Source organism: Suncus etruscus, chromosome 6 (assembly GCF_024139225.1).
Source record: "Suncus etruscus isolate mSunEtr1 chromosome 6, mSunEtr1.pri.cur, whole genome shotgun sequence".
In the NCBI taxonomy this organism is placed as follows: Eukaryota; Metazoa; Chordata; class Mammalia; order Eulipotyphla; family Soricidae; genus Suncus; species Suncus etruscus.
Genome location: NC_064853.1, coordinates 61,334,413 through 61,358,509, shown reverse-complemented (window position 1 = coordinate 61,358,509; position 24,097 = coordinate 61,334,413). Strand labels below are relative to the sequence as shown.

The 24,097-nt window shown below is 33.4% G+C and overlaps 1 protein-coding gene across 1 annotated transcript in view; it reads right to left on the bottom strand.

The window, feature by feature from the left end:
- WDR49 (WD repeat domain 49) overlaps positions 1–24,097 on the bottom strand; it is a 178,993-nt gene that overhangs the window by 62,305 nt on the left and 92,591 nt on the right. Inside the window, exons 9-10 of the mRNA XM_049775575.1 lie at positions 11,499–11,663; positions 771–886 (exon numbers count right to left, since the gene is read on the bottom strand). Coding sequence (XP_049631532.1) covers positions 771–886; positions 11,499–11,663 — 281 coding nt within the window. The remainder of the gene's footprint in view (positions 1–770; positions 887–11,498; positions 11,664–24,097) is intronic.

Here is a 24,097-nt window from a genome sequence, read left to right as displayed (position 1 = left end):
TATTTAAAAAATGTATCAATTGCTTTATAAGAATAGTAAGTGGGCCATAAAAAACCATTCTCTAATAAAAAAAAAAAAGCACTAAAACTCAGTGAGTTATTTTTTTTTTCTTACTACAATTTAAAATAAAATTTAAAGTGATTGAGTATTGGAGCTGAAGAGATAGATAGTAGACCCAACTTTAAACCACAACACCCCAGGAGATTCCCCCAAGCCAGCCAGGAGAAATCCCTGGAGAAAGTCCTAAGCACTGCCAGATGTAGCTGATAATCATTAGTTATTGCTTATGACTATTTTAAACATTTTTATTTAGCAGTAAGAAAGTGGTTTCATATGCTTATTAGAAGGATATATTCGGGGCCAGACCAGTGGCGCTACCTAAGATAGACAGTGTTTTGATCTCCCTGCAACTCATATGATCCCCCAAGCCAGGAGCGATTTCTGAGCTCATAGCCATAAGTTAGCCCTGAGTGTCACAGGGTGTGACCCAAACCGCCCCCCCAAAAGAAGAAGGACAATGTTCTATAAATGTCTGAAAAATGATTCCCAAAAACAAAAGAAATCGCCATAACACTTTTCAAGTCAATACCAAGTTGCAAAAATATTACGTTTTGTTAATTAAACACTTTGTCAATCTCACCTAGAGTTTTCACTTACCTAGGTCACTAGAAAGTTAACTTTAAGTTGTCTTTGTTTGTTTCCTATATATATTTTAATACAAATATAAAATTCGTTTACCTTTTTATGGTTTTTATTTCCAAGAAGCATACCTTTCCCAACCTGTAACCAATATTGTCTTCTTTAGAACTAGGATCTGTGAAATATCCACAGCTCCCTCTTGCCCAACATTTAATGTGCAGTGGCAACATCCGTTGAAGTCCCATATCTTTAAAAAAAATTAAATTTAAATCACTTTTTAGACTGGAAAAATAGTTAATCTTCAGTGAGCAAACCTGTACAGTCTAATATGATTATTTTTTAATTTCATGCTTAGATTTTGGACCAGTATTGATTTACTTCAGATATAACATTAAAAATCACTATTTAAATTTGGTCGTTAGAATTATTTATCAGTTTATTTGTAATCCTATATTTCTATCCCAACAACACTTTGCTTAAAGGCTATAAACTAATGTTTATGGGAGAGATGTATACAATTATGAAGAACCATATATTGTAATATGTCAAAATAAAGGTTCTCTAATTTTTCAGCTGCTTCATTTATTGAAGTCTGACTACTTAGGAATGCTTAAAAGCTTAAAAATCTAATTCAGAGATTAACAATAATCTCCCAAACATGCCCAGTTTCAGATGTTTTACCACTGAGAGTACTATAAAATCTTCAAAGATTGCCTAATACCAATATTTCTCAAGTTTTTTCCAAAACTTAAAGAAATGGGAAGTTTTTGTTTTTGTTTTTTTTATTACACTGATACAAAGAGCAGCCTTAGAGACATTGCTTTTTTTTTTTTTTCATTGTGTCTCCCTCCTCTGAAGTTACTTGAGGGTTATTCTTAGCTTTGTCCTCAGAAGTGATACCTCTCACTTTTCAGGGAACCAAAAGTAAGTACTGGGGATTGAATCAGGATTCATCATATGCAAAGCAAGTGTTTTACCTCTAATACTATCTCTTCAGCCTTACAACATCACAGAAAAAGATAACTAGAATTCAGTCATGATGTCTAAAATCATAGAGAGGTAAAGATCTTCAACAGGCAAATCTATTTCAACATTTATAATAAGATGTTGTATTCATTACATATTTAACTTTATTCTAGGGATGCAAGTATGTGCCAATATACACAAAGCAATTGAAATACCACCAACATGAAGAACATCATAATGATCAATAAATAGTTACAGAAGAGGCTTTTGGAAAATTCAATATGCATTTTGTACAAAATTGTTGACAAAATGGGAAAAGAAAGAATATATCTCAACATAATAAAGGCCATAAACAACAAACACACAACTAACATAGATGAAAAGATTCAGTGGTAAAAATCTGTAAGTTTTCTCTCTAATGTTACTTTTAAGACATGAATAGTACCTCTCAAAACTTTTATTTAATATAGTATTGGAAGTACTAGCCACAATATTATGCTAAAAACAGAAATTAAATGGACTATTTTGGAAATAAAGCTCATTTATGTCTATTTTTACTGGCATGGTAATACACATTCAAATATATAATAAAATAATAAAGCAACACAGTAAGATGACAGGCTACAAAATACATATATAAAGTATTTTTATTTCTGTATGCAATTAGCAAACTAAAGGATAAAAAGTCATGAAAATAATGTTATAATTATTATGTAATTGCAACCACAAAGAATAAAATAACAGGGAAACAGCATTTTAAAAGAGGGTGAAAAACTTACAAATATAACTTTTGAAAATACAATAAAAAGTTACAAGTAAAAGAAATGGAAGAAGACACAAAGAAATGCAAATATATTTTAAGTACAAGAATTGAAGAAATGTTATATTATCTAAAGCACTATACAGATTCAGTACAATTTATCAAAATTTCAATGAAACTATTCATTGGAATAAATTTAAAATTATTCAATTCTATCTCTTTCCAAGAAGCCAAAGCAATATTTAGGGAAAATGATAGGAAATATTGCATTTCTCTACTTAATACTTTAAAGATCTAGAAACCCAAACATTATTGAGTTGTACTAAAAAAGACATTCATAAAAAATAAATAGAATTGAAAATATAGAAATAAACATTCAAACAATTAATTTATTTTTTAAAAAATGAAGAATTTTAAATGGAAGAAAAATATTGTTTCAACAAATGGTTCTGCAGAAATAGGGAAGTTGCAATATTCAAGTGATTGCATAGTGAGTAGGGGCTTGCCTTGCATGTGGTCAAGTGGGGTTTGATATCCAATATTCCATATGTTTTCCCATACTCCACTATGAGTAATTTCTGAATACAGAGGCATGAGTGAGCCCTGAGCACCACTGAGTGTGAGCTCCCCAAAACAACAAAAACAATAACAACAAATCTGAGCAATGATCATATATCACCTTACACTACTGAGAGTACACTATTTCAAATACCTGAAACAAGTGCTAGTGAGAGGATGGAGGAAAAATAAATCTAATCACTAAAGGTGGTAATGTAAACTGGTTCATCCTACTAAGTAATCCAATAATTCCATTGCTAGTAATTTAACCAATGGTCACCCATCTCTCCCCAGCATGTTATACCTATGTTCATACTGCACTTCTATTTGCATTAGCTGTGATCAGGAATAATTCAACTTCCCAAAGACAGGTGAGAGATTAAAGTTGATTTCATGTAAAATACCAAAAGGGAATACATCTCAGCAATAAGAAGCATGAAACTATTCTTTTTTAATAACATGGATGGAACTAGAGGGAGAATGAGAAGTGAAATAAGAAAAAAAAAAGAAAAATATAAAAACAAATATTTTATAAGTATTTATAAAGGAATAAATTATAAAAGAATAAATTATAAAGAATATAAAAGAATAAATTATAAAGGAATAAATTAAGAGAATAGAAAATTCCAAAAGAAACAAATCCTCAGATTGAATGCAGAATGAAGTTAACAAAGAGGTAAGGAGAGGTTGCAGGATGGGCTTATTGTACTGCTGTGATGGTGGGAAGTTGTCACTGCAGTAGGTATATTATGGTAATTGTGTACTCCTAAGATGTTTAAGCATTTATGTTTACCAATGTTACAACAGAAATAAATATCAAAATGTTTAATATTTTAAATATTTAAAACATACTTAAATATTTAATATTCAAGTGTTTAATATTAAATATTTAATATCTACATATTTTAAATATTTAAAACATATATATTATGTGTGAAATACAACTGTCTCATAAATACATATCTTGTAATATTGCACTTTGCAAATACTGCATTTTTCCGTAAATTGATGCCTTATAGCAATGCTGAGTAGAATTGATTGATCTCATATTTTCAAACAGTCTGTATTCATTTCAAATATCCTTTGTAAATTCTTCAGACATTTGTAAATGTCTCTCAGACATTATTATTTTGTCATTTGTGGCTCATCATGATCATTAACCATTAATGCCATTATGGTAATTGGGGACACAGCAAAGCATGTCCATACATGAAGATAAATAAAACAAGTAAATATTACAGTTGTTGCAAAGTGCAGTAACAATAGGCTGTTTATATTTCTCTATCTTAACTTGGGCTTTCTAATTTTAGAGCATATAACAATATTGAAATCAGACCAACTATGAACCTATAATAACCTCTAAAAGTTCAAGCAAAGAATTATTTTTTTATTTCATTCATGGAATTCAAAGGATCTACACAAATTATTAGAAAGGGAAAATGCTTGATTGCTGTTATAGTAAAAGTTTAAGTATTATAGATAAAAACTCAGATCAGTCAAAAAATGTTCTTATTTTCTTAAGCCAAATTCTAATCAAGAAACAAGCTCATACTGCCTTCAGTTCTACAAAAATCGAAAGAGTTTCTGAAGCTGCAAGAAAAGTATGAAATGGGCAGAAATGGTCCTTGAAATGTAAGACACCAACTCCATAATATGAAAGTATGGAATATAAAAGGATGAGAATGAAAGGAACCATCCTCAATATAGTCAAGGCGATTAACCACAAGTGCATGGAAAATATTATGTTCAATGAGGAAAAATTGAAAGATTTCCTAAATTCTGGCACAAGACAAGTTTTCCCCCTCTTGCTACTCCTATTCAACATAGTACTAAAAATATTTGGCATAGTAATTAAGCAAGAAAAGATATCAAGGGCATCCAGATAGGAATAGAAGTCAAAATCTCACTGTTTGTAGATGATATAATAATATATATATTTTTAGAAAAAATGTAAAATCTCTACCAAAAAGCTTCTAGAAATAATAGAAAAGTTGGCAGACTACAAAATTAGTACAAAAGAATCAATAGCCTTCTTCTAACAAATAATAATAGAGAAGATATAGACATTAAAAAGCAATAATATTCACAATATTGCCACAAAAACTCAAATACTGTCAAGTCAATTTAACTAAAGTAGTGAAAGATCTATACAAAGAAAATTGGAAAAATTGTTTCAAAAAATAAATATGACACAAGAAAATGGAGACATATCCTGATCATGCATCAGGAGAATTAACATAATTAAAAAGGCAATATTCAGGGCCAGAGAGATAGCATGGAGGTAAGGCGTTTGCCTTGCATGCAGAAGGACGGCGCTTCAAATCCCGGCATCCCATATGGTCCTCCGAGCCTACCAGGAGTGACTTCTGAGCATAGAGCCAGGAGTAACCCCTGAGTGCTGCCGGGTGTGTGACCCAAAAAAGAAGGAAGGAAGAAAGAAAGAAAGAAAGAAAGAAAGAAAGAAAGAAAGAAAGAAAGAAAGAAAGAAAGAAAGAAAGAAAGAAAGAAAGAAAGAAAGAAAGAAAGAAAGAAAGAAAGAAAGAAAGAAAGAAAGAAAGAAAGAAAGAAAGAAAGAAAGAAAGAAAGAAAGAAAGAAAGAAAGAAAGAAAGAAAGAAAGAAAGAAAGAAAGAAAGAAAGAAAGAAAGAAAGAAAGAAAGAAAGAAGGAAAGAAGGAAAGAAAGAAGGAAGGAAGGAAGGAAGGAAGGAAGGAAGGAAGGAAGGAAGGAAGGAAGGAAGGAAGGAAGGAAGGGAGAGAGAAAGAAAGAAAGGGAGAGAGAAAGAAAGAGAGAAAGAAAGAAAGAAAGAAAGAAAGAAAGAAAGAAAGAAAGAAAGAAAGAAAGAAAGAAAGAAAGAAAGAAAGAAAGAAAGAAAGAAAGAAAGAAAGAAAGAAAGAAAGAAAGAAAGAAAGAAAAGAGAATCAAACGTTCCTGAAGTTCATTTGGAACAATAAATGCGCACAAATCACTAAAGCAATCTTTAGGAACAAAGAAGATGGGAGGCAGAACTTTCCCCAACTTTAGATTGTACTACAAAACAATAATCATTAAAATAGCATGGTATTAGAATAATGACAGATGCTTAGATTGATGGAAAAGACTTGAGTATTCAGAGAATAACAACCAGACATACAATCAATTAATTTTTTATAAAGGGGCAGATGTACAAAGTGGAGCAAGGAAAACCTTTTCAACAAGTGGGTTGGGACAACTGGTCAGTCACACGCAAAAAAAGCAAACTCAAACTTTTCTTTAACACAATGTACAAAGGACAACTAAAATATATATTAAAGACCTTGATATCAGACCTGAAACTCTTGAGATATATAAAAGAAAATATAGGCAAAACACTCTATAAGATTGAGGCTAAAGACATCTTCAAAGAGGAAACTCAACTGTCTAAGAAAGGAGGGGCAAAGATAAACAAATAGTACTATATTAAACTAAGAAGCTTCTGCACTTCAAAGGAAGCAGTTACTAGGATTCAAAGTACATCCACAGAATGGGAAAAGAAAAAATAGGAAGAAGAAATGAACAGACATTTTCTCAAAGAAGAAATACAGATGGCCAGAAGGCACATGAAAAAAAAATGCTCCACATGACTAATCATCAAGGAGATGCAAATCAAAACAGCAATGAGATGTCATTTCATGCCTTATGACTGGCATACATCAGAAGAAGGAGGAGGAGGAGGAGGAGGAGGAGGAGGAGAAGAAGAAGAAGAAGAAGAAGAAGAAGAAGAAGAAGAAGAAGAAGAAGAAGAAGAAGAAGAAGAAGAAGAAGAAGAAGAAGAAGAAGAAGAAGAAGAAGAAGAAGAAGAAGAAGAAGAAGAAGAAGAAGAAGAAGAAGAAGAAGAAGAAGAATTAGTGCTGGCAGGAATGTGGGTAGAAATGAACTCTGATTCACTGCTGGTGGGAATGTCATCTAGTCCAGCCTTTCTGGAAAACAATCTGGATATTCCTCAAAAAACACTGAAAAAAATTTAGCTCCTATATGATTCAGCAATACCATAGCTAGGCATATACCCTATGAACACAAAAACACAATACAAAAAAAGTAATGCCTTCTACAAGCCTATGTCCATTGCAGTGCTATTTACATTAGCCATAATCTGAAAACAACTTAGGTGCCTGACAAAAGATGAGTGGCTAAAGAAATAATGATATATCTACACAATGGAATACTATGTAGCTTCTACTATTCAGCTTTCATAAGAAAAATTAAGTCATGAAATTTGCCTGTACATGGATGAACAGGATACAAGTATGCTGAATGAAATTAAGTCAGAGGGAGAAAGATATCTGCTTTATTAACCATACCTGAAAAATATCTGGTGTGTCTGAATTCAGCTTCAAATTTTCTACTAAAAATCCTAAGCAGTTCGACTTCACTATCTCAAATAGTGAAATAAGTGCCAAGACTGATGGACATACTTTAAAATAATTCGAATTTAGAACACTGGCAGTAAAAGACGTGCTCCTGTATAAAGCACATAATGTGCAAAGGATAAATTGGGTTGATCTTTCTACTTTACTCTTTACTTAAAAATTTCTGTTTGAAAATATCATGACACAGAGACACTTAAATGGGTGATAAGAGCACATTTGGGAGATATTTTTGAAATATTTTTATTAAAGTTCATATTTAAATCAATAACTATATTAAAAGCTATGATCCATCTTATAACTATAAAATATTCTTATATAGAAGCATATCATGTAGCAAATTTTTACATGTGTTCTTTCTAGTAACAGACCCTGCAATATCAGCTATATAGAGATAGTAAGCATATTTGTTTTATTTGTTATCTTGGGATTTAGTTTATTCATGAATAAAGTTGAAATTAAAAGTACAAATTATATAGACATAACTGGATACATGAACATGTACATGGGCAATATAAACTGTTTATAAGTTTAATAAGTGAACAAAAGTTGTCTAACATTACTTTTATGAATTAATATTCATTTCCAAGACAGAAATGAAATAGTGTAATGGCACATATGATGAACTGTCACTAAGACACAAATGATCTGATAATCTAAACAGGCAGGAACTGGCAATAGGGTAAAAGATTTGATTTTCACTGTAGACTTATTTTACAATTCAAATAGTATGCTTGTAAGCATTAATTATTAAAAATAATGAATTTAGAAACATAATTCAAGCCATGATAAATTGGGTAGTAGTTTGAAATATTTTAATATGTGCCTACTGGTTTTTAACTTTAAATTATATATGAGGTTAGGAAATTGTCATCTAATCTTGTTTTCTCATAGGGTCAGACTAGCTCAACTACTTGATTTTTCCATCCTTTGTAGAGGTTGCCAATTTTTATAATTCTGTCATGTTTTTGTGATAAATACAAATTTTCCATTAAAATCTGTGATTTTCATTCTAAATTCACTAAGACTTTTAAGATGCAAAAAACTTGAACTAAGTGAGGTTTGCACATACTGTTTACTTATGTAATTTTTATTTCTTCTTTATCAATGTGTAAAATGGTACATCACAAAAGTTTTGTAAATGTATTATTATTCCCAACTTTTAAATTCCATATAGGCACAATTTTGTTAAAAAGTACAATTCTGCTTTATCCTTCACTATATAACCAGGTGCTTTCAAAAATGTATATAAAGAGACTGGAGAAATAGTACACTGATAAAGTATTTGCTTTGCACGAGCTGACCAGGGTTTGGCAGTGGCATGGTCTCTCAAGACTGATACCTGATGACAAAATCAGGAGCAATCCCTGAGCACAACTATGTTTGTTTGTTTTTTTCAAAACCAAAATAAAAAGGGGATGTCAGGGGGTTAACAAAACCTAATTCTTTATTCATCAGTTCAGACAATTCCCCCAAAATGGGAGAATGTCTCTTTCTTTAGTTCCTTCTTTGACTATTGAAATTAAAATTGGCCCATAATTTCCATGATGTGGAATTAATTGGTTTGTGGGATTATTCTGATCCCGTGCCACTCAATTTAAGCCTTGTTACTCATTGGTTGGAAACATCTTTGAGTAACACCTGGATTGGTGTTTAGACCTCCTGGTCCCACTTCCAGGTATGGTTTCTTCCTTCAAAATAAATACTTCAATTTTCAGAAAAGTGCTCGCTTGCATTTCCGGACTTCCAAGGAGCTTGCTCCTTCTTAGGGATTGAAGGTTTACAGGTTGGAATTCCTGAATCTGTTTCTTCGTGTGTGTGTGTGTGTGTGTGTGTGTGTGTGTGTGTGTGTGTGTGTATTATTTCCTAGATTGACGTTTGCTTCGATTTACAGTGTTTTGGCTTTAGAACCTAATGATTAATTCTATACCATGCATTTTACCAGGTTATCCATCAACTAGATTACGAAAATGTAGGGTCCCAGTTCATATCTCCCTAGATCAAGCTTTCGAGAGAGAGTTGAATTTATGTTGATTTTTTTTGGGTACTTGACCACAACATTCAGTTTGTTCCGACTGCACGCCCAGCAAATTTCTTTATTCTTGCCCTGCAGTCCTCTGGAAAATATCAAATACACCCATCGTGGAAAGTACATCGAGTTAATAACATCTTCAATTATGACAGAAATTTAATTGCCATCCAAAGCCTATTCAAGAAATTGCCTTCTGTTGCCTAAAAGCATCACGAGCCATTTCTAAACAAATACTGTCATTCAGAAGCTGAGAGGAGCAACAAAAATTCACTGTTGGGTAAAATTTCAAATATCTAGCATTGAAAGATCTCATAATCTCTACAAAGTGAAAAATGATTTTGCTCAAAGGAGAAATTTCTAACAATAATTTCTTGTTTTTTGGATCACACCTGACTAGTCTCAGGGCTTATTCTATGTTCTACCTAGGAATCATTACTGAGAGTGCTTGGGGATTCATATGAACTATCATAGCCAGCATAAAAGCCAAGTGCCTTAACCCCTCAATTATCTCTCCAGCCTCTAGTAGCTATTTTTTCTAAAGGAAAGCATAAAATAGTACTACAAAGGCATAGAAAATACATAAAATTATGTATGTTCTTCCTACTGTGCTTCATTTATTTTTCTTACATACACACCATTTTGATTATGCCCTTTTTTGGTGGAGCTGGCCCTTACAGGGCCTGTGGGCTACTTCTTGTGGTATGTGGTACACTCTACAGTACAGTTCAATACTGGAGCCTGAAAGTGTGGTATGAATAACCCCCACAGTGCTGCAGACCACTAATGGCATCTGGCAATGCTTAGGGACTACTAGAGTCTGCCATACTGTGGAAGGGTTAGCAGGAAGAGCCAATGGCCAAACCAGGTTTAGAACATGTTCCAGAAAGCCATGCTATCTCCTCAGCAGCTCCTGTCTATGGTATGTTTAAAGTTTGTTGAGTTACCCTAATTTTTCATTTTGTAAATAGAAAAAAGAAAAGTAGACACATCATATAAAGCACATAAAATTTTTTATCCCTTAATATTACTCTTCAGAGTTGTCCTCTATTCCAAACTCTGGACATAGGCTTTCATTAATAAACCATGACTTAAAATATATATATTGTTATTTAAGCACTATAATTATAAATATGTTTGTTGTTGGGTTGTAGTTATTAAAAAAAAACACCCTTATCACCAGTGCAATGTTCTCACCACAAATGCCTTCCATCTCTCTCCTCCCCCACCCTTTGCCTGTATTCAAGACAGGCTCTCTATTTCTCTCACTCACTACAGTTGTATTTTTCTTAAAGCCCATAAATGAGTGAAACTATTATGTGTCAATCTCACTCCCTTTGACTTATTTCACTCAGCATAATAGTTTACATGTCCATCTATGTATAGGAAAATTTCATGATTTCATATCTCCTGACGGCTGTATACTATTTCATTGTGTATCTGTACCACAGTTTTGTTAGCCACTCATCCATTGTTAGGTATCTGGGTTGTTTCCAGATTCTTATTGTAAATAGTGCTCCAATGAATATAGGTGTGCAGAAGGCCTTTTTGTATTGTTTTTTTGTGTTCCTAGGGTATATGTCTAGTAAATAGTATAGCTGGATCATATGAAAGCTCAATTTCCAGTTTCTTGAGGAGTCTCCTTATTGTTTTTCATAAAGGCTGGTCAAAACGGCATTCCCACCAGCAGTGAGAGTTCCTTTCTTCTCCCCTCCCAGCCAGCATGGATTGTTCTTGTTCTTTGTGATGTGTGCCAGTCTCTGTGTTGTGTGATGGTACCTATTGTTGTTTTGATTTGTATCTCCATGATGGTTAATGATGTGGAGCATTTTTAAATGTGTCTTTTGACCATTTGTATTTCTTCTTTGAGAAATTATCTGTTCATTTCTTCTTTCCATTTTGTGCTGGGATTATATTTTTATTGTTAAGTTCTATCAGTAAATTTTTAAGTTATAGTTTTTATTTAGAAAAATAAAAATATCTATTTTTTTCCACAGAGATTTTTCAAACAACTTTGTTATTTGTTAGATTGAATTATTTGATTCTTTTTTATGTCTTGCCTTTCCTCTTTCAAGGCAAAATAGGAAAAACACAAATATAGCTGTTTCTTATCAACCAGAGTAGTCCTATCATATTTTGAGAGAAACCATCACTGTATTCTCACCTTAACAGTCCCATCTGTACTGCCAGTCAAAAGCCGTGTCTCATTTGCATCAAAGGCCATAGTGCTGATTTCGGCATTGCCATGGCAACTAGTAAATTGTTTCATTTTCTGCCCAGTGTCTATCATCCAGAAGAAAACAGTCGACCCAGCATCAGAGCTAATTACCTAAGATAAAACAACATTTTGTGGAAATCAAATATAGCCTCAAAATCAAACATTTTTGTTTCAACAGAAAAATATCTAGCCTGTTCATTTCTACTACTGAGATTCTTCAATAAAGATATTATTGAAATGCATTTTCTTTTTTTTGGTAAAGGTGGTAACATTTCAATCTCTAGGTGAGAACTGTGACAATAAACCTATGAGTCTCTTTAACAGAAAAATTGGGATCTACTTTCCCCACCTATCATTCAGCTTAGTTCTGGTGAGAATGTTGAAACAAAATCCTACTGAAAATAAAATTATAAAAATTTTGCATTTAGAGGGAAAAGCTGTTATTAGTTATGGTACTCATTATATTTACAACATGAAAAGAGCCTTTTATTAAATCTCAACTTGCACTTAGTGCTCATAAAATATCATTTTCAAAGTTAATTTTAATACATTTCTGTAACTATTGCTTTCAATACCATTAACCTCTCTATTTCTCTTTTTTCAAGATCATTATATAGTTTTATAGCTAATCATAATTTGTAACACAATCAAATAATACAAAATGGTTAAGTATAAATTTGTATTTTACTTCAAGGTGAAGACAGTAAATACAAAGAATAGGAATATATTTAGTAGTCTGACAGAAAGATTTTGTTGTGGGAAGGGAACAGCTTAACTTCAGCTCTAGCTATTTAGACATGCTTTAAGAAATTTATAGGTCATACCACCTAATAACATGTTGGAACATGTATGAATAAAAGACTAAACTAAAAATTGTAGTTGGAAAGTTAAAAAAGATTAAGATTTAGAAGAGAACTCTAGAATATACTCTTCTTCTTTGGTATTGATTGTCATTGTAAAAGAATAAAATTATTAGGAATGTGCTAAATTTGTAATATTTTCATAATTAAGACAGTTATGGTTTATCAAGTGTCTATTCAGAGACAAGAGAGTTGGCACTTATGCAATGCTGGTGTGAATTTATTTATTTATTCATGCTCTCTCTGGACATTAATCCTGTGGTCAGTTCCACAAATACAGCAATGCTTTTCTTTTTTTTTTTTGGTTTTTGGGCCACACCCGTTTGACGCTCAGGGGTTACTCCTGGCTATGCGCTCAGAAATCGCCCCTGGCTTGGGGGACCATATGGGACACCAGGGAATCGAACCGCGGTCCGTCCTACGCTAGCACTTGCAAGGCAGACACCTTACCTCTAGCGCCACCTTCCCGGCCCCTCAGCAATGCTTTTCTAATAAACAAAATTTCTCGAAGAGGCTACCATCTTAGTTTCATGACAAAATTATCTTGGAGGGGCTAGAACTATAGTGCAGCATATAGAATGAATGTCTTGCATGTAGTCAAACTATGCTCAATCCCTGGCACCTCATATACTCCCCAAATCCCCACTAGGAGAGATCTCTGAGCACAGAACCAGGAACAGGCCCTGAAAAATTCTCTGCTTGGCCCCTTCAAAATAATAAAAAATAATAAAATCATGTTAGAAATGTGAAACTTGTCCACATACCAGACCAGAGACACTGAATTATATCAAGCAGTGGCTTTTTAGAAAACACACACATATTGGTAAATGTGCAATCTGAGTTAAGTACTACATGCCTGGATAAAGGTATTGAAAAAAATATAAATATCAACCAATGCTATAATGTGAGATATATTATCATTGTGTTCTAGTGAAGAAAAATTTAAATACTATTACTAGATTTATTAAACTAAAGATGAGGGGGGTCAATATATAATTAAAATAGAAGCATTAGGTATTGAGTGCCAAGCATTTCCCTTTATCATATGATCATTAAAATAACTCTTGGGAGCTGGAGACAGTACACTGTGCAAAGCACTTGCCACATTGTGCTGCACCACCATACTATTCATCATTTTTCAGTTCCCTTCTTTTCTATATCACAATGTTACATGAAATATGAATCAGTGATTATGCTATTGTGTAGCCAGTTAGATTTCATTTTATGGCAATCTGAAAAAGATGAAGTCTTTGGGAAAATTATATATTGAAAACCAATGGCAGAGGACACAACCATACAATTAGTATTAACCAGAATCTACTCTCAGCACGGCAATATTAGATACATATCATCATGTCAATCTGCACCAAACTGTAGAGCAAGAATCATACTTTGAGGAACTGCACTGGGCTAATTTCAAATTTCCTGAATTTAGAAAAGCCACATTTCCTAGAAGTAGAGAATCATTAGGTTCAATGTAGATGACACTGAAGACATGGTGACAAAAAAACAATGCATGCCAGGCGACATGAGGTCAATACATTTTCTAATACTGGGTCTTTGGACAACTGTTAGATACTACTGAGAATCTAGGAGATGTGTGTCCCCTTCCAGTTTCTGCTCCTCACACCAGCATTTACAATACCAGCAATTAATTATTTTACAATTACCACCATTTACCATATACAATACCACCACAATAAATTTTACTTCTTAGTCAAAAAACATAGTAATAGTAACTGTAATAATACAGTATTGGTATTAATTTATATGTCACATTTTGGTACCAAATTGTTATGTATTTATAGTTTACTCCTGGCTGCTTTATTATTATTATTATTTATTATTTGGTGGGGGGGTTGACCACAGCCGGTGACGCTCAGGGGCTACTCCTGGCTACATACTCAGAAATCGCTCCTGGCTTGGGGGAACATATAGGATGTGGAGATTCGAACCGTGGTTCGTCCAGGGCTAGAGAGCACAAGGCAGACGCCTTACCACTTGTGCCACCGCTGTGACCCCTCCTGGCTGTCTCTTAGCAGAGAAGTTGTTATTGGATGAGGACAGTAGCAGTTCACAGAGTAGAAAGTGCATTGTCATAATATCTACTCTCCAGTAAAAATGGCAAATAGTTGTTCTGATGGAACATGCACTTTATGTATCTGAGTTAACAACTGTTTAGAAAGATCTGGGTATTTTTATCAGTCGCAGTGATATCATTAGCTACCAAAAGTTTTGGGCATTTGATTTCATTGATTTTTATAGTTTTATATTTTATTAAATGCTGTTTAGCACCCATAATATATTTCAATATGCCTCATTTATTTCAATTGAAATTAAATTGTTTTATACAAGAAAGTGAAGTATTTTGGAACAGAGCAACCTCAGTTGCTTATAGGAGACATACTTAAATTTTATTATAAACAAGGGTTTAGAGTCAGTAGTCGGATGACAATTACACATTGCACATGGTAGATAAACAGTGGTCTCATATAAAATGACATTAAATTGGGCCAGAGTGGTAGCATAGACGTAGGACATTTGCATTGCATGTAGCTGACCCAGGACAGATGCAGGTTTGATCCCTGGCATCCCATAAGGTCCCCAGAGTCAGGAATGATTTCTGAGCACAGAGCCAGGAGTAACCCCTAAGTAGCGCTGGGTGTGGCCCTCAAAAAATGGCATTAAACTATAGAAGATAATACAAGATAGGGAATAATATTATATGTAGATTAAGGGATCAATAGATCTTTACCCATAAGCATCTGTGCCACAAATGAATAAACAATGTTTATAAAGCAACTGCTAAGAGATCTGAGAAATACATCAATGTATAATAGTGATAGGAGATTTTAGTAAACTGCTCTCATCACTAGACAGCTCAACTAGGAGGTATTAATAATGAAGCAAAAACTCCAAATAAGGAATTGTAATAACGACCCAAAAGACATATTCATGACTCTCCACCATCCAAAACTGAATATAGGTTCTTCTCCACAGCACATTTTTCTAGAAAAAAAATCACAAGATATGATACAACTCAATTATACATAAAATCACAAAAATAGAAATCATATTAACTTTATTCTCAAACCATAAAGCCACAAAAGTATAAATCAACCATAAAATGTTTATTTAAAAAAACAACCAAATACCTAGAAACAAAATAACATACTGCTAAATAAAAATTTGACTAAAGAGAAAAGTCAAATAATAGTTTTTAATTATCTAAAGAAATGGAAAGACTACTATTAGAGTCTATCACACACACACACACACACACACACACACACAAAATAAAATAAGTTGTAATGGAAAAGTTTATAACTAATCAAGTGCACACCAAATAAAAACTAAGGGTTCAACACAATGATCTAATTCTCAACTAGAGTAACAAGAAAAAAATCAGCAAATAAATCCCAAAGCAATTAAAAAGCAGATATAATAATAATAATAATAATAATAATAATAATAATAATAAATGGAGTGGAAAGCAATAATGTATAAAGCAAGAAAGCAATGCAATGGGTCAACATAATCTGGAAATGATTCTTTGAAAGACTAAAAGATTTTCAGTCCCTTACCTAGATCCACAAAGAAGGAAAAACTAATAATAACTAGAATTATAGATGAAAGGCTAGAAATTTCAATAGAATCCTCAGAAATATAATCAAATAATGTTATTATAAACAATTTTATTCCACCAAGCTACCAAGTTGAAGAACCTAATTCAAATGTATGTTTTTAATTATTCAAACTCAAAATTAATCTGAGGAGAAACAGAAAACCTGAATAACCAAATCTCCAGTGAACAATTTGAAAAATTCATTAAAAGTTTACATACAAAAACAAAAACCCAGATTCAGATGGATTTACTAGTGAATTCCCTAAAATTCAAAGAAGACAAAGTGCCCATAATCTTAATATCTGCCAAAAGGATGAGGAAACAGGAATTCTCCCTAATACTTTCTATAAAGTCAATATTACACTAATACCTAAAATATTCAGACACTACTAAAAAATAAAGTATAGGCTAATACTACTGAACATTGATGACAATGTCCTCAACAAAATTCTATTAAACCGAAACCAGAAATGTATCAAAAATACTTTATACTGTAATCAAGTGGAGACAAACCCAGTGATATAAGCATGATTCTATATAAAGGGTTTTAATAAAAGAACCACTGTTGTGAGGAACTGTAATGAGAATGACATTCTATTCAGCCTCTGTAGGAAGCTATGTGGAAGTTTATCATATATATATAAAACTACTATTATGACCCCAAAAAAACAATATTGACATATATCTCCAAAACATAAAAACATTAATTCAAGGCATATATATACACACCTATTTTAATCACTACTCCTAGTACAATAGTCACAACATAGATAAAATCCAAAATATGAATGAGTGGATCAAGACATTGTGATATATGTTCACAAAATAATAGAATACAACTCTAAGAAAGAACAAAATCATGCAATCTGCAGCAACATGGATGGAACTAGAGGATGGAGAATCTAGAGGGATAAATACAAAATGACCCCTCCCAAATGTGGGACTTAAAGATCCACAGCAAAGAACCAAAAGCAACACAATGGGTTGCACTGAGATCACATAATTGAGTTGGAGGGGGAGGAGTAAATGTGAGAGACGTTAGGTTCCTTAGAGAGGGGTTTTGGGTACTTTGGTTATGGATGTGGTGTTAAATTGTGTGCATGCGAAAGAATAATTGAAAGTATTGTAAATTACAGAATTCTAATCAATATAATATTTTTTAAAATAATATGAAACAATGAGAAGCTTTTGCCATTAATTTACATGGAAAATATTTAGTGTTTACAGACAAAATAATTTACCAATTCATAATAACATATAACAAAAAACAAAAATTTCGCATAAACAGCACTAGCACAAGAATAAGCAAGAATGATTATAATTAAACATAAAGGCTCTACATGTAGTTCTGGGAAGTAATTTTGTTGAGTCATTCTAGCTGCTCAAAGCTGAATCTTGAAAGGCTGCTGCATAACAAACTGAATTTTATATGCACTTTTTTATCTCTGTAAACCCTCTTGGAATTCTTTCAGTTAGCTAAAACATGGAGTAGTCATGAATGATGCCAATTTTTGCCAACTTTTGAAAATAAGTTGTTACCTGCTACATATCTATCCTTTTGAGTTTTATAGACTATAAGTATTTCAAACTTTATAACACTGAAATAAATGAATGTATGTGTATGCAGATTTGTTGGTATTTATGTTTGGATGTAATCTATTGTGTGGAGGGTGGAGCCACAACTAGTGGTACTCAGAACTTATTCTTGCCTTTGTGCACAAGAATCACTCATAAAGGTGCTTGCAGGACTATTCGTGGTTCTAAGGATCAAATCAAACAAGCAAAGTACCTTGCCCTTTGTACATCTCTCGTGTCCCTGGTATAGCATTTTAAAATTATGTTATTTCCCATGTTTCCATCAAATGATCAGAACTCAACTGATGAGCAACAAATTGTAGGCTGGTCAGTAAAAATAAAAACTTTTTCATGGTTAAAAAAGTGTGTTTAGGATTAATATACTGGACTTTTTTTTTTTGTGGCCCATCTAGTATTTGGGCTTTAACTTATCAGTTTATTCTAAGAAAGCCAAAAGCAGTGAATAACTTCAGTGTTCCTACACTGATGATTGAATAGTAAAATCTAAAGGTAGATGTTATTATTTTTAGAAATATAAACAACAAAGAGAAAAAAGCATTCACACTAGCTTGTCATCTTTTAGCATAACTGAGAAGTGATAATAGTTAATGACACATAACAGCTCCATACTTTTAAATTACTTTTTGATGATTCCTTCCCCCCTTTTCTTTTGTAACATCCAAGGCATCATAGTCAGGAGCCAACTGAACATATGCCTTATTTTCTCCATCAGGTCTAATCACAGTGTTTACTTTCGGCCATATCAAAATCATAGAGATTATTCACAGCCTGTTTAATCTGGTGTTTGTTAGCCTTGAACAAACTTTTTAACAAAGTAACTCCAAGTCACTTGGAGTTCAGCAATAGGAAGGCAAGGGGAAAAAATTCGGTAGTATTTTTCCATTACTAGCACAAAGAGAAGCTCATTCATTTTTGCCTTACCTACAAGTACTACAAAGGTATTATTTCTTGCAAGATAGAAATAAATTTCCCTCAAGTTTATTCAAATCACTTTACTCAAATTTTACAACTATCAAGGGAGCTGCGAAAAGAATTGGTTACATACTTAAATATCTCGATTACTTTAAAACTGCACAGGAAAGAGAATAGGAAATGAGTGTTACTAAAAATGTACACCCTAACCCCATGTTTAATAAATGTTTTGTTGATGCTTCCTATGATAGAGTGAGTTCTGTGAAGGAACAGTATGTATTCTGGATGAATTGAAGAAGGTTCAATTTTCAAATCTGCAAACCCAATTGCCCAAGCTACATTACAGGAACTTTATCAAATATCTCAGGAGTCCTGAAGTGTCCAAGTAGTAACTAACTAACATACCCCCACTATGCAATCATGTGTGTGTTTTTTATTAGACAATAAAAACTCTTTTTTTTTATACATGACGAAGCAGAAGTCTTGCATAACCACAAAAGCACCGAGGGGAGAGTAAATGATCGTGCAAGGAGTCTATAGTTAATCCCATGACAGTATACTTCAGGGGTGGAGAAACCTGTATCTCTTAGGCCAAGGGAATTCCCTCTATAATATCCCCAATAGTTACTGTGTCTATCCGGGGGGCGAGGGGGGGGGAGAAAAAAAAGCACAAAATAATCATTTTATTCACATATATATTTATTGATTGATTTTTTTGACTTCTTTATTTTGGTGTAGATGTTGAAGTTGATGTCTCCAATTTTATTTCATTTTATTTTATCTTTCTCTTTCCTTTTGCACTCCAGCATGGTCTGATTTCAGGACCAAGACTATTGTTTTGTGCTTGTCTTTATTGCTGTAGTGCTCACTGGATATTTAATTTGATATTTCTTTCTGTATTGATGTGGTGTTTCAATTACCTTTTTTATATCCTCTCTCAAACTGAGGTTGAAAGCCTCTAGAAAGACTCCGCCCATTTTCAGCTTATTTTATTTATTTATTTACTTACTTATTTATTGCCCTATTCTATTGCTTTTCTTTTCTTCAAACAAAACCACATAACTCAAACTATCTAGCTTTGCTTCTCAAAGAAAGGGGGAAACAAGGAAGAGTACCAGGACCAAACAAATATATGATCACTAATAGTAAGCTAGACAAAGAGGGGACCACCAACTCTAGCAGCCCAGCGGGTGATGGTGGAGGATATGGGTTTCAGGAAGGGAGCGAGGATGGGGGGAGGACAAATTTGGTGATGGGTATTCCACTGATTCAATGTTAATATGTACCTAAAATACTACTGTGAAAGATATGTAAGCCAATATGATCAAAATAAAAATTAAAAAAAAACTTAAAAAATATTTGTGTTTTGTTTTGTTTTGTTTTGTTTTCAGGGTCACACCCGGCAGCACTCAGGGTTTACTCCTGGCTCTTCGCTCAGCAATCACTCCTGGCAGGCTCTGAGGACCATATGGGATGCCGGGATTCGAACCACTGTCCTTCTGCATGCAAGGCAAATGCCTGATCTCCATGCCATCTCTCCAGCCCCCCCCCCCCTTTTTTAATTTTTATTGTGGCTAAAGTGAGTTACAGATTTTTCACAGTAATTTTTAAGGTACATAGTGATACATAGTGATAATAATTAAGGGAAATTCCCACCACCAGTGTTGTCCTCCCTCCATCTTTTTTCCCAGCATGTGTCCCACTTCTCCCTTTTTTAACCCCTCACTTCCCCCCCATGCTAGCATAACTGGTCCCCACTTGTACAGCTTGTTGTATATTGGGTATAATCATGCGTATGATTTTGTTTGTTCTTAGAGATTGTCTGATGCAGTGAGATTCTGGGAGGCAATTTGCATATCACTACGTACTTTCATATAATATCCTGGAAAATCATTCCTAAGAATTTACACTTGAGATTAAAAGTCATAAATATAAATATCTTATGCACCAAAATGGTAATAGTAAATAATTTATCAAGAAAAATGGATAGCAAACTTTAATACATATATACAGTAGGATACTACACTGTATTTTGAAAATTATAAAATTGGGCTAGTGTATCTTTCCTTGTGCAAAGCTGACCTAGATTCAATTCCTGGCATCCCACTGCACACAGCTGACCCAAGAATCCCCAGCATCCTATATAGTCCAGAGACTGTCAAGAGTAAATCCAGAGTGCAGAGCCTTGAGCATTGCTAGGTGTGTCCCAGAATCCAAAACAAACAAATAAAAAATACATTAAAAAGATGAAGTAGATTAACACTGGAAACATAAAAATATATAGATCGTATTTTGTAAAATAATCTATGCACAAATATTTGGTAACCCTTAATAAAATTTTAACAATATTTAGTTCCTTCTTTGAAATTTACTGCATTATTTTTCATTTCTTCTAGATGGCATGTAATGTTTTGCCAAAAATTAGATATTTTATCATTGAAAAATGGAATATTTTCTTTTAAAATTTAATGAAGTCTAATATTTATCCTAAATGCTAATGTGTCCTGCTGCAGAGTAATCTGCTATATTACTCTTTTTGAAAAACTCATAAACCTACATTACTGGGAAGAGATCCACGGTGATAATTTAGAAGTTTTATCTATTCCAGTTTATCGGATATTAAAATTAAGCATATTTTAAAATATCCTAAGATTCATATGGTTTTTTTAATTTCCTTTAAAACTCATTGTAAAGACAGAACATTAAAATTACTTCCAGGATGTGGAATTACATTGATTCTTTCAAAAATATGCATTCCAATGATATGTACTCCCTTATCCTGTAGCAAATTGTTCTGCCACTAGCTATGAGGAAAAACCTTGAAAAGGGAAATAAAATACCCAGTTCCTTTTAAAAAGCTTTGCTTGGTTTGACATCATTTTCCTTAGACACAAAGTAAAATCGTAGAAATGTGCCAAGTTGCATTTATATAGGGATAATATTAGGTCCATGCTATAGCTTCTAATAGAGAAAAACAACCAAAAAATAGCTTTCATTTAATTTGAATAAAGAGAAACTTTTTAACAAAGACACCAGAGCAAAAAAAAGCAAAGAAAAGTGTCCATGATCTGAAAATGCCTGATTTCCAGTGATTTTGGAATGAGAATGGCAGTAATTGTTTAAATACTGCAACTGAGCATACATTTTCTCATTGTAAAATGTTGCAAGTTGTATAGAAATACAGACCAGTAAAACAAAGATGTTTCTATCACACCAAGAAACATATGGAATGGGTGAATGAGTTTATTTAAATGTTTAGAAAACATTCAGAATGGGAAGATGTCTCTCACTTCTAGGAACTAAAAGCACTAGTTTCACCAAGCTTTGGAGATGAACATTTATAAGGATAAATTACAATGACTGAAGAATCTCTATAGAATAAACATCTTTCTGCCCTCCAGAAATATCCCAGAAGTGTAGGAAAGGTAAGAATTTAGCTAAGCCGAAGTGCTCAGGGCTTACTCTTAGTTCTATGCAGGGGACTTGGAGAGCCATGTGGGATGCTGGGAATGGAACTCAGGTCAACCTAGTGCAAGGCAAGCACCTGCCCATTGCATTGTACTATTTATCCAGTCCCCAGAAGCTGCATGTTAAGCTAAAACCTTCCTCAGTCCTTAGTATCCCACTAACAATTTGTCCCATATAAATGGGTGAAAAAAAGACTGAGAGCCAGGAGTTAGGAAGTGATGAGAGCTGGACAGAGGGAACCCAAGAGATTGCTCACTTGCTTCACAATGCTTATTGAGGGACTATCTGCCAGATTCTTGGCTCAATGCTGCAAAGACAGTTCATTGCCAGGTGAAACTACTATTAAAATATAGAATAATCAAAATATTTATTTTCTAAACAAAAGAATTTAGCTCCAGGCTGGAGAGATAGCACAATGATAGGGCATTTGCCTTGCAAGCAGCTGACCCAGGAGAGACATTGGTTTGAATCCTTGTATCCCATATAGTCCCCCATGCCTGCCAGGAGCAATTTCTGAGCACAGAGTCAGGAGTAAACCCTGAGCACTGACGGGTGTGGCCCAAACTCCCCCAAATGTGTAGTTTCCTCTTAAAAAATGAATTTAGCTCAATTAAGGGCTCCTACTATCTTTCTAATTATTATTGAAATATACATTCACATGATACATGGTTAAAATAATCATTGAAAAAAACTAACTATGAATGATAAATAAAGGTATTATGAAACATCAGCATTCAATCTGAAAGATGTGTGACAGCTAAGGGACCTGACTAAGTCTTGAAATTTGGAAGGATGCTTCTAAGAGCAACATAACAAAGAAATTGTCATATATATACAAATGGTATATAGATATATATCATTGAGAATATGTATATACACAAAAATAGAATACTATTCTACTCTGAAAAAGATAAATGGTTTCAGTTTGCTGCAAGTGATGCAATTGGAGTGTGTTAAGCTAAGTGAGTCAAAAAGTAAAATATAAATATCAGGTGATTTTTATTAGATGCTGAATATAAAGAAATAAAGAAAATAATTACAAAATGACAGTAGAACAAATTCTAAGACATCATTAGAGCTAGAAATTGAGGGGGTCAGAGAGAGGGAAGAAAGGATCATGTAATAATTATGGTGAAGGGATCTGGAAACATTAGTGGGAACATTATTATAGCACTATCCAATGAAATACTGGCTTTATTGTTATTCTTTTTGATACCTCAATCATAATAAAGGACTATTTAGGCCAGATAGTAAAGGAGCAAGGTACTTGTTATGTCTAACCAGCTCAATCCTTGCCACTACTTATTGTCTCCTGAGCACCTTCAGGAATAATCACTGAGCACAGAAACAGGATTAAACCCCGAGTTCCATTAAGTATGGCCTATATTCCAAAAAATCAAGTAAAATAAGCTAAAAATAGTCACTAATATAAATGATAAACTTTTAAAAATAATGTTTTAAATCCATGTGAAGCCAGAGCAATAGTACAGCAGATAGGGCACTTGTCTTGCATATGGCTGACCCAAGTTTGATCCCAAGCATCTCAGATAGCCACTTGCATAACCAGAAATGATGTAAATTACTGCAAAATCCAAATACTTTTTATGCATATATATGCATATATATGGAGAAGTGGATACAAATATGTATGTACATGTAAATGACACTAGAAATGTAAGCAGAGAACATGTTAAAATACAAGCCAACAAAAATCTTCATAAAATTATCCAGTGAAGGAACATGTGTTGCCTGGGTACATAGTACCTGAACACATGTCCCTTACAAGTCTTTTTTTGAGATGTGAACATTCATACTTTAATTCAGGCACTTGTTCTGGGACTCTCTCAGCCTTGGAGAAGTTTCACTCTCCCTTAAGCAAATTACTCTCATTACTCTCTCTCTCTCTCTCTCTCTCTCTCTCTCTCTCCTCCTCCTCCTCCTCCTCCTCCTTCTTCTTCTACTTTCCTCTCCTCCCTTTCTTCTCATCCCTCTCCTACCTCCTATAAAATCTGTCTTTACTTGAAAAAAAATTCTGGATCAATGTGTCAGTGCCCATCATATTGCCTTTAGAAAACTCATGAGAT